Consider the following 12,156-nt stretch of genomic DNA (forward strand, 5'->3'; position numbering starts at 1 on the left):
ATATATACACACACACACACACACACACACACACACACACACACACACACACACACACACACACAGTGGTAGGTGGCCTGGAAAGCACTGTCAGAGGTGGTGGTAGAGATCGATACAATAGGGAGCTTGAAAAGACTTAGATAGGCACAGGTAAGGTTCATGGTGTAGGTTTACATTAGTTGATCCAACATCAACCAAAGGGTTTTGGACTGTGCTGTACTGTTCTACATTCTTACTTACCTGAACCAGGCCTCTCATCATTTTATATCCTTTTATTAAAGCTGCTCTAAAGAAAACATCACCCGAACAAATGTTCCCATACAACTAAATTTCTTCAACCCTGGTAACATTACAATTAATCCCTGCACCCTCACTAGTGCCATCACATCCTTCCTGAAGTGTGGTGAGAAGAGCTGGATGGAGTAATCTAGCTGTGGCCTAGCTGCTGTTTTATACATTTCTAGCATGCCGTATGCCTCTCCAGTTTGGGAGAGTCTGCATTCAAATTGCTATGTGCAATCCAAAGTTCACTGGAGATGAGGAATGGGGAATCAATGAGAAATCATGGATACATTCTATCCCTCTCAAGGCCACGTACACTCAGCGGACACTTTACTGGGCACCTCCTGTACTGAATAAAGTGGCCACTGATTGTACCTTCATGGTCTTCTGCTGCTGTAGCTCATCCACTTCAAGGTTTGACATGATTATGCATTCAGAGATGCTCTTCTTCACAAGTGATTATTTGAATTACAGGTGGCCCCCGTTTTCCGAACGTTCGCTTTACGACACCTCGCTGTTATGAAAGACCTACATTAGTTACCTGTTTTCACTGTTACGAAAAAAGGCAGCGTGTGCCCGAACAGCCAGGCTCCTCCCCCGGAACGGCATTCTAGCCGACATTGCTTAAACCGTGCTTTATCTCGATTTATTTTGTGCATCCGTTAGCAAGATGAGTTCTGAGGTATTGGAAAAGCCTAAAAGAGCTCGTATGGGTGTTACATTTAGCGTAAAACTAGACGTAATTAAGCATTTCAATCGTGGTGAACGAAATAAGGACATTGTCCGTGCTTTGAATTTGCTTGCGTCCACCATTCGCATTATTTATACGCAGAGAGAAAGAATTTTGAAAGCTGCCGATGTTACTGTTGGTTCTGCTCGCAGCAAAGTGGTCTCTCTTAGTTGGCATCCAATAATGGATAAAATGGAAAATCTATTGCTTGAGTGGATTGATGGGTGTACAAAGTGTGGTGTTCTGTTAAGTTTTCTTATAGTTAAGGAGAAATCAGTCTTTTCAATAAGCTGAAACAGAAAGCACTAGACGATGGTGATGAAGATGTTGCGAAAGTGGAATTTAAAGGTAGTCATGGGTAGTTTGATCAGTTTCTGAGGCGAGGGCAGCTTCATAGTTTAAGCAGTGGTCCCCAACCTCCAGGCTGCGAACCGATACATTGCCGCGAAGAATGCAGTGGTGCAGCGGTAGTTGGAACACACTCAGCACATCTTTAAGAAAAAAGCCGAAATAAACAAGCTAATTAATTAGGTGCCACCCGGCATGTAAATGTAGGCCCAGATCAGAGGCGATTGCCGATTGCGTCAGATAGTTATTCGTATAAGCAAATGTTTAACTGTGACGAAACTGCAATTTATTGGAGTCTTCCCGATTCCGGTAAGTGAAGTTACACTGTACATACATTATTTCTATTTTATATAGGCTGTGTATTTTTGTGTTATTTGGTATGATTTGGCAGCTTCATAGCTTAAAGGTTACTGGAGGGAGTGTTTCTGCCGAGAGTGCTTCCACGAGATTTTCGCTGCACTAGACCGTGCTGCAGAAAAGTATTTCTACTTTATATAGGCTGTGTATTTATCATCATTCCTACTTTTACTATATGTTACTGTTATTTTAGGTTTTATGTGTTATTTGGCATGATTTTGTAGGGGTTTTTTTTTGAGTCTGGGAACGCTCAAAATTTTTTCCCATATTAATAAATGGTAATTGCTTATTCACTTTACAACATTCCAGCTTATGAACCATTTCATAGGAACACTCTACCTTTGGTTAGCAGGGAAACCTGTACACTGCCTTCCTGTCAGCTTGAACCAGTCTGGCCATTCTCCTCTAACCTCTATCATTAACAAGATGTTTTGCCCGCAGAACTGCTGCTCACTGTTTTTTTTTGTTTTTCACACCATTCTCTGTAAATTCTGAGACTGTGGTATGTGAAAAATCCCAGGAGATCAGCAGTTTTTGAGATACTCAAACCACCGCCTCTGGCACCAACAATCATTCCACAGTCAAAGTCACTCAGATCACATTTCTTCCCCATTCTGATGTTTGGTCTAAACAACAGTTGAACCTCTTGACCATGTCTGCATGCTTTTATGCAATGAGCCGTTGCTATGTGATTGGCTGATTAGATATTTGCTTTAATAAGCAGCTGCAACTAATAAAGTGACAACTGAGTGTATGACAGAGGTCTACACCTAGCACAGATCTCTTTTCAGTTTTCACTGCTCCTGCTCAGAAGCACTGCTGGAATAAAGCTGAGAGACGCCAGAGACGAGGAGTGCCAGTGATATTACTTTCAGCATGAGATGAGAGGAAATTTCCCAGGGTATCCAAAACTCAGAGGCAACATGGTAGAGCTGCCAAATCTAACTCTGATCCACTGTTCCAAAGTCTGAAGGGTTCTTCAGCTGCTGTCATAAGACAAGGACCAAGAGCATATGACCTTTAGTCTCACTCGCTAGCTTGGGACCTGGAACAGAATGTGCTGGCTAGAATCAGAGCTCAACAAGAAATTTGTCTCTCCAAGTTCATAGAATTGTACAGCACAGAAAGGGGCCCCATGAGCCCACGCATCCATGCCAACCGTGATACCCACTATGCCAATCTCATTTGTCCGAACTAGGCCCATATCCCTCCACGCCTTTCCTATTCAACTACATGTCCAAATGCTCTTTTAAACATTGTAAACACTGCCTCCATCACCTCTGCTAGCAGCTCATTCCAGATATTCCCCACCCTCAGCATGAAAACTAATCCCTCAGATCTACCTTTAAATATATTTACTTATTGAGATACAGCATAGAATAGGTCCATAAGACCCTTCAAGCTGCACCTCCCAGTAACCCATCTATTTAACCCTAGCCTAATCACAGGACAATTTACAATGACCAATTAACCTACTAACTGCCACATCTTTGGAATGTGGAAGAAAACCAAAGCACCGGAGTAAACCCACGCGGTCACAGGGAAAACGCACAAACTTCTTCCAGGTAGCAGTGGGAATTGAACCCGGGTCGCCCGTACAGTAAAGCATTGTGCAAACCACTACACTGTTCACTCACATTAACTGTGTGCCTTTTGCTTCTGGACTCTCCCTGCTCGAAGAAAACGTTTTTGCCTAACCATCAGATCTATACACCTCCACATTTGCAAGCACCCATAAGTTTTTCCCTAGGTCATGGATTTAAGTCTCAAGAGATGTATATGCCAAGGCTAACAGTCTAATGTTATACGAAAGGAGTGCCATAGTATTGGCAAAGTCACTTTGTGAATGAAATGTTAAAATAAATCCCATCCAAATACTCAGGAGGACGCAGAAGATCTCACCACATTATTTCAAAGAAGAGTAGACAAGTTATCCTGCTCTCCTGTCCAATACTTTTCTCACAACCAACACCACTGAAAACAGACTGCTTGTCATAACCACGCAGCTAGCTGTCTTTGGGAATTTCTATACATAAATCCAATGTCACATTTCCTACCCTACCACAGTAGCACCCATGAGCTAATAAGACCATAGAACAAAGAAGCAGAATTAGGCCATTCGGCCCAACAAGTCTTCTCCGCCATTCAATTATGGCTGATTTATTATCTCACTCAATCCCATTCTCCTGCCTTGCCCCTGTAACCCTTGACGCCCTTATAAATCTCCGCTTTAAGTATACCTATACTTAAATAAAAAAGAGCAGCTGCCTCACAACTCTAGTGACCCGCATTTAGTACAAAGTGGTAGCATAAAATCAGTTATTTTACTGAGAGGCACAGCAGGAGGTATAACTTACTCCTGAATCAACTTTTCAGTTCTGGATAGAAATAAGGAGGCCTGACGATACTACCTGACCTGCTGCGTTACTCCAGCACTTTAAGCGGGTTACAGGCAGTTTAGACAAGTTGAATGACCATCTTCTGTATCTTATGCCAACGGCAGACTTTTTAAATCAAAGGCTGCAGTCACACCATACACTAATCACAACAACGTCTGCAGCCCATTCCCCTCCCCAAACCCGCAAACACGGGGACAACTATTCAAAAAAAAACAGCATTTAAGCAAACAAAAAAAAATCAATTACAATTTTAAAAAGCAAACACGCCATGTGGCCATTTACAATGCAGGTTCAGACAAAGATCAGCAGGATCACAGGTGAACTTCGAGAAGTTGCAGGAGAAACATTAACTTGGCTTTAAAGGATCAGAAAACCGCGGGTGAGGAAAATATTACAAAGTAACTCTGCGATATTAAACTTTGTAACATTACTGCCGGCGTGTTGTTACCTTTTCCTCGCCGGTCTGCTCCGGCCGGCTCTCCCCCGCCGTCATGATCACAGCTTCCTCTTGAAGAAAATGATTTTACTTTTTTTTCGATAAAAGTTGGTGCTAAATGAGTCTCCAAGCCTATACCAGGGAGGTGGAAAGGAGCAGCAACAACAACCCCCGCCACCGGCCGCACAGACCCACTCCACCCCCCCCTCCCAGCTCGTGCCGGCGGTCCCGCGCACGCCACATTGCGTTCGTGCGTGCGCGCCACCGCTTGAAAGTGAAGGAAATGGATTGCTTGCGATCAGCGAGCCGGAGCTGATAGGACTTTCCCCCTTCCCTGGTGTAGGATTCAGTGAAGCAAGCTCAACTGATTGAATCTCTCTCACCTGCTTCAGTTTGCCGAGATTACTTGCCCCATCTTCCAGCAGATTTTATATATTTGGGGAGGGAAAGACTTGCCTCTGTGTAGCGCCTTTCATTTCCCTTCCAGAAAGATCAAACGGGCAGTAAAACGCTTTTTTGAAACCGTGGTCGTTCATGTGAGAATGTGCAGCCACTTCTGAAACCACAACTGAGTTAGCAGAGGGACTTGGACAGATTAGAGAATGGGCAAAGTGGCAAATGGGATCGTTTAGTGAAGTGTGTGGTCATGCACTTCAGTGAAAGAAATAAACGTAGAAAACCTACAGCACAATACCGGCCCTTCAGCCCACAATTCTGTGCTGAACATGTACTTACTTTAGAAATTACCTAAGGTTACCCATATCCCTCTATTTTCTAAGCTCCATGTACCTATCCAGGAGTCTCTTAAAAGATCCTATTGTATCCGCCTCCACCACCGTCGCTGGCCGCCCATTCCACACACTCACCACTCTGCGAAAAAAACTTACCCCTGACATCTCCTCTGTACCTACTTCCAAGCACCTTAAAACTGTGCCCTCTTGTGGCAACCATTTCAGCCCTGGGAAAAAGCCACTGACTATCTACACGATCAATGCCTCTCATCATCTTATAAACCTCTATCAGGCCACCTCTCATCCTCTGTGGCTCCAAGGAGAAAAGGCCAAGTTCACTCAACCTATTCCCATAAGGCATGCACCCCAATCCAAGCCACATCCTTGTAAATCTCCTCTGCACCCTTTCTATAGTTTCCACATCCTTCCTGTAGCAGGGTGACCAGAACTGAGCACAGTACTCCAAGTAGGGTCTGACCAGGGTCCTATATAGCTGCAACATTACCTCTCAGCTCCTAAACTCAATCCCACGACTGATGAAGGCCAATGCACCATATGCCTTCTTAACCACAGAGTCAACCTGCATAGCAGTTTTGAGTGTCCAATGGACTCAGACCCCAAGATCCCTCTGATCCTCCACACTGCCAAGAGTCTTACCATTAATACTATATTCTGGCATCATATTTGACCTACCAAAATGAACCACCTCACACTTATCTGGGTTGAAACCCATCTGCCATTTCTCAGCCCAGTTTTGCATCCTATCAATGTCCCGCTGTAGCCTCTGACAGCCCTCCACACTATCCACAACACACCCAACTTTTGTGTCATCAAAACCTACACAATATGACCAAAATTAGAGACTTTCATTCCCTAGGAACTTTGAACTGTAAAGACATTTTATTACTTAAACATAAAGGCAACAAAAATAAAGTTACTTCTGATTTATCTTCCAACTTAAATAAATTCACTGAAGAAACAAAATGACTGCATAAGTTGAACTTATTTACAGTGTTCATACTTAGGTTAGGGCAATAAGTCAGGACTTCAAATTTGAATATATGAGCTTTTGTAAATCATCATGATTGTTCATTTTAAATAATTTAATAGAGGAAAGTAGAGGAAGGAATGAAAACCATGATAAATAGTAAAACAATGTAACTGGTACATTCTACAAATAAAAATTTACTCGAGAATCCTCAAAACAGAATACATTTCAACTTTTTTTCCAGTTAGCTTTTGGTATTTAAAAAGGATGTTAATACAAGGCAATAACTAGAGTAGCTGACAGCATATAGGTGTAGACTATTTTGTAAATATATTTACAAAATATATGACTCTCTGATGGTGGTGTCTGAAAAGAGCATGCTGTCCAAGTTGCATGCCATCTTGGACAATGTCTCCCATCCACTACATAATGTACTCATGAGGAATTCTGCAGATGCTGGAAATTCAAGCAACACACATCAAATTTGCTGGTGAATGCAGCAGGCCAGGCAGCATCTCTAGGAAGAGGTACAGTCGATGTTTTGGGCCGAGACCCTTCATCAGGACTAACGGAAGGAAGAGCGAGTAAGAGATTTGAAAGTAGGAGGTAGAGGGGGCGATCCAAAATGATAGGAGAAGACAGGAGGGGGAGGGATGGAGCCAAGAGCTGGACAGTTGATTGGCAAAAGGGATACGAGAGGATCATGGGACAGGAGGCCCAGGAAGAAGGAAAAGGGGGAGGGGGAAAAAAACCCAGAGAATGGGCAAAGGGTATAGTCAGAGGGACAGAGGGAGAAAAAGGAGAGAGAGAGAGAGAAAGAATGTGTGTATATAAATAAATTACAGATGGGGTATGAGAGGGAGGTGGGGCATTAGCAGAAGTTAGAGAAGTCAATGTTCATGCCATCAGGTTGGAGGCTACCCAGACGGAATATAAGGTGTTGTTCCTCCAACCTGAGTGTGGCTTCATCTTTACAGTAGAGGAGGCCGTGGATAGACATATCAGAATGGGAATGGGATGTGGAATTAAAATGTGTGGCCACTGGGAGATCCTGCTTTCTCTGGCGGACAGAGCGTAGGTGTTCAGCGAAACGATCTCCCAGTCTGCGTCGGGTCTCACCAATATATAGAAGGCCACATCAGGAGCACCGGACGCAGTATATCACCCCAGCCGACTCACAGGTGAAGTGTCGCCTCACCTGGAAGGACTGTCTGGGGCCCTGAATGGTGGTAAGGGAGGAAGTGTAAGGGCATGTGTAGCACTTGTTCCGCTTACAAGGATAAGTGCCAGGAGGGAGATCAGTGGGGAGGGATCGGGGGATGAATGGACAAGGGAGTCGCGTAGGGAGCGATCACTGCAGAAAGCAGAGAGAGGGGGGAGGGAAAGATGTGCTTAGTGGTGGGATCCCGTTGGAGGTGGCGGAAGTTACGGAGAATAATATGTTGGACCCGGAGGCTGGTGGGGTGGTAGATGAGGACCAGGGGAACTCTATTCCTAGTGGGGTGGCGGGAGGATGGAGTGAGAGCAGGGTGTGCGTGAAATGGGGGAGATGTGTTTGAGAGCAGAATTGATAGTGGAAGAAGGGAAACCCCTTTCTTTAAAAAAGGAGGACATCACACAATGTACTTGTTGGGCACAGGAATACATTCAGCCAGAGACTCATTCCACCGAGATGCAACACAGAGTGTCATAGGAAGTCATTCCTGCCTGTGGCCATCAAACTTTACAACTCCTCCCTTGGAGAGTCAGACATCCTGAGCCAATAGGCTGGTCCTGGACGTATTTCCTGGCATAATTTACATATTACTATTTAATTATTTATGGTTTTATTACTATTTAATTATTTATGGTGCAACTGTAACGAAAACCAATTTCCCCCGGGATCAATAAAGTATGACTATGACTATGACTATGTAAATGGGGAGTAAATTCAGAAATCAGAGGTGCAATGGGATTTGGGAGTCCTAGTACAGTATTTCCTAAAGGTTAACTTCCAGTTTTGAGTGTTAACAAAGGCAAAAGCAATGTTATCATTCATTTTGAGAAAACTGGGATATAAAAGCAAGGATGTAATGCTGAGGCTTTATACGGCATTGATCAGACCACACTTGGAGAATTGTAAGCAGTTTTGGGCCCTTTGTTCATGAGGATGACCCCAGGAATGAAAGGGTTAATGTGTGAGGAGTGTTTGAGAATTCTGGGCCTGAACTCACTGTATTTCAGAACAATATGGGTTTGGGGATCTTACTGAAACCTTTCAAATATTGAAAGGTCTAGATAGAGTGAATGTACAGAGGATGTTTCCTGTAGTAGGGGAGTCTAGAAACAGAGGGCGCAGACTCTCTCATTACAGGAAACATACAAGGGCATCCCTTAGAACAAAGATAAGGAGATACTTCTTCAGCCAGCGGGTGGTGAATCTGTGGAATTCATTGCCACAGGCAGCTGTCGTTGGGTTTACTTAAAGTGGAGGCTGACAGGTTATTGGGTAGTAAGGATGTCTAAAGTTGCGGGGAGACGGCAGAAGAATAGATTTGAGAGCAAAAATAATGCAGACGTTCTCAAATGGCAGACCAGACTCGATGGGCTGAATGGCCTAACTTGCTCCTATGTCTGATGGTATTATGGCACAGCAGATCTCTCAAACAGCAATGTCTCAGGGAATCTTAAGGATCACCATCACCCAGGACGTGCTACCATCAGGGAGGAGGTAAAGGAGCCTGAAGGCACACACTCAGTGTTTCAGGAACAGCTTCTTCCCCTCTGCCATCCCATTTCTGAATGGACATTGAACCCTTGGACACTTCCTCTGTTTTTCCCCTCTCTTTTTTTTAACTACTTATTTTTTTATATATATATATATATATATATATACTTATTGTGATTTACAGTTTTTATTATCATGTATCGCAATGTACTGCTGTCACAAAACAACAAATTTCATTACATATGCTAGTGATATTAAACCTGATTTTGACTCTGATTCAAAAATACAGATGCTGAAAATAAATTAAAGCAAAACACAAATGCTGGAAATACTGAGTAGGTTAGATACCATTTGTGCAAAAAGAAACAGTTGGCAATTGTTGTTAAGGGCCATAAACCACGACATTTTTGAAGAAAGGTCTCCAGCCTGAATTTGTTTGGGTCAGAGAAAATAGAGCAGAAGTGAAAGCGACATAAGAGATTGCAGATTCTGGAATCTGGAGCAACATACAAGAAGCTAGAAGATCTTAGCAGGTCAGACAGGGAAATGTGGAGGTTATGGACAATTGATGCTTTGGTCAAGACCATCTCAATCTGAAAGATCGACTGTCTATTTCCTTTCATAGATGCTGCCTGACCTGCTGAGTTCCTCCGGTATCTTCTGGTTGCAATAGCAGTGAAAAGTTATTCTTTAGGCTGAGGGGAAATGAACAGCAGTCTCTGGGCATATGTACTGGGCCACTGCATGTTTTTTTTTTCTTTCCACACCCACTGAGTTCTTCCAGTATTTTCTGTTTTTATTTGTAGAAAGCACCTGCAATTTTATCTTCAGTCTGCTGTTTCGAGAAGCTGGCTGAGGACTAGCTACAACAAAATTGCAGAATGAAAGAGCATTCCGCATGTTTGTACCAGTTCCGAGTAAAAGCCATCTAGTGTAGCAGTTCACCACACAGTCCTGCAACTTATTTTTTATACCAAGCTTCCAAACGCATTTTCTTCCATGGTGAAGACTAATATAAATTATTCAGTTAGAAACCAAAGTCATGTTCTCTGCTTCTGACCATCTGTACCCCACCTCTTACAGTTCTTTTTCTTTTCACACCCAGAGAGAATATTTTTCAATTCAGATTTATCCTTGCTGGCAGTTTAATTTTTGCATTAAAAAGCAAACTGCTGGAGGGGCTTAGTGGGTCGAGCAGCATCTGTGGGGAGAAAGGAAATGCCAACATTTCAGGATGAGACCCTGCTGCAATGTTGCATCTGGAAATGTAGACAATTCCTTTCCTCCCACAGATCTTGCTCGAACTGCTGAGTTTCTCCAGCTGTTAGTTTTATGCTCCAGATTCTGGCAGCTGCAGGCTTTTGGTCATTTTATCATTTGTCTGTCTTGTTTCACGTTTTCACTTCCCTTCTGAACTTTTGTAATCACTGAAGTTAACAATCAGCAGACCTCAGACTGTCAGGATGCACAACTGCTCCTCCCCTCCTTATTATCATCAACACAGGTGCCCCTAGGGCTGTGTGTTGGGCCCACTGCTGTACACTCTGCTCTCACATGATTTACGGCAAACAACCAAGAGATTACATCATTCAATTTGCTGATGACACAACAGTGGCGGGGTTCATCACCAATAACGATGTAGCGGCCTACAGAAAGGAGGTGGAAGAGCTCGAGGCCTGGTGCCAGGGAAATAACCTCTGCCTCAATGTCAACAAGACAAGGGAGATCTTTATCGACTTCAGCAGAATTCGTACTACTCTGTTGGATATGTGGTTTATAACCAAGGAAAGAAACGGCTGGAGTTGCTTAGCACTATAGTGCAAGGATGTTCATTAAAAAATCAAATTTACAAAAATTAGCAAAAATAGTGAAAAGCAAACTGCCAATATTACAAAGTGATACCTACCAGAAAACACAGTGATAGCTCTATACTATTTGTCCAATGTGAAGTCCTTGCAGCCTGATCTCTCTCTCTCTCTCTCTCACACACACATTCCTATTAAGGGTGAAGAACCCCATATTGATTAGTAACCAGGACATATCATCGTTAATTGCTAACAAAGTTAACTTAAAACTGCACGTGAATACGAATATGATGTACCCTCCATGTAGTTACAATCATATTACAAAATAAACAGAAGTATCGACCTTAGTATACCACAGTATACAAACAATATATACACATATACACATCCCCATTACTAAAGAAATGAAACATTCCACTGAGTATGGAGGGAAAGTCTCCAAAAAGCCAGCTCGAGCGCATCAGCTTGGTTTAAAATCCATTTTGAGAATATATCGGGGGAAGACATTGAAGTTGGCACACTCAGCGCAATGACACAGAATGAAAGATAATGCCTGTATGTGTGTAAACGCACATAGGTAAGGAGTGCATTTACCGAGTGCTCTCCGTCACACACTCACACTCCCCTCTACACTAGCAGCACAGTGGTGGGAACTGCGGGCAGTTTCAAACTCCTGGGAGTCTACATCTCACACAGTCTCTCACGGGCCCAGAACACATCCAACACAATCAAGAAAGCTCACCCACGCCTCTATTTTCTGAGGAGGCTGAAGAGAGGTGGACTAGGCAAACCTACACTCACATCACTCGACAGATGCGCAGTAGAGAGCATCCTAACAAGCTGCATCACTGCATGGTACGGAAACTGCACTGCGGCGGACAGGAAGGCTCCACAATGGGTAGTCAAAACTGCCTAATGCTTTCCCAGCACTAGACTACCCACCATCAAGGACATATCTTGAGACAGGTGCTGGGGAAAGGCCAGCAATATCATGAAGGATCCCACCCGCCGTGGACTGTTTGTCCCACTCCTATCAGGGAAGCGGCTATGTAGCACCCACACCAGACTTAAAAATAGTGACGTCCCCCAAGCCATTGGGCTGATCAATACCCCCAACTATTAACCCACCCCTCCACATCCCCACCACCATTACTTTATCATTTCCTGTCAGTCACCTTACGTACAGGCACTCCTGTGCCTAGTGGCACTTTATAGACATGCAATCAGTCTCTGTATGTATAAGCTATATTATGTATTTTTATCTATCGTGCGTGTTTTTATTGTGTCTGAATCTTACTGTGTTTTTTGTGCTGCATCAGATTCAGAGTAACAATTATTTCATTCTCCTTTACGTTTCCTCTACATTACCAGAA

At 43.4% G+C, this 12,156-nt stretch overlaps 1 protein-coding gene across 8 annotated transcripts in view; it reads right to left on the bottom strand.

The window, feature by feature from the left end:
• usp28 (ubiquitin specific peptidase 28) overlaps nt 1-4,751 on the bottom strand; it is a 118,497-nt gene extending 113,746 nt beyond the window's left edge. For all 8 annotated transcript variants that reach the window (XM_072283917.1, XM_072283913.1, XM_072283916.1 and 5 more), the window contains exon 1: nt 4,565-4,751. In XM_072283917.1, coding sequence (XP_072140018.1) covers nt 4,565-4,609 — 45 coding nt within the window. In that variant the 5' untranslated portion in view covers nt 4,610-4,751. The remainder of the gene's footprint in view (nt 1-4,564) is intronic.
• Nucleotides 4,752-12,156: the final 7,405 nt, after the last annotated feature.

Source organism: Mobula birostris, chromosome 20, assembly GCF_030028105.1.
Source record: "Mobula birostris isolate sMobBir1 chromosome 20, sMobBir1.hap1, whole genome shotgun sequence".
In the NCBI taxonomy this organism is placed as follows: Eukaryota; Metazoa; Chordata; class Chondrichthyes; order Myliobatiformes; family Myliobatidae; genus Mobula; species Mobula birostris.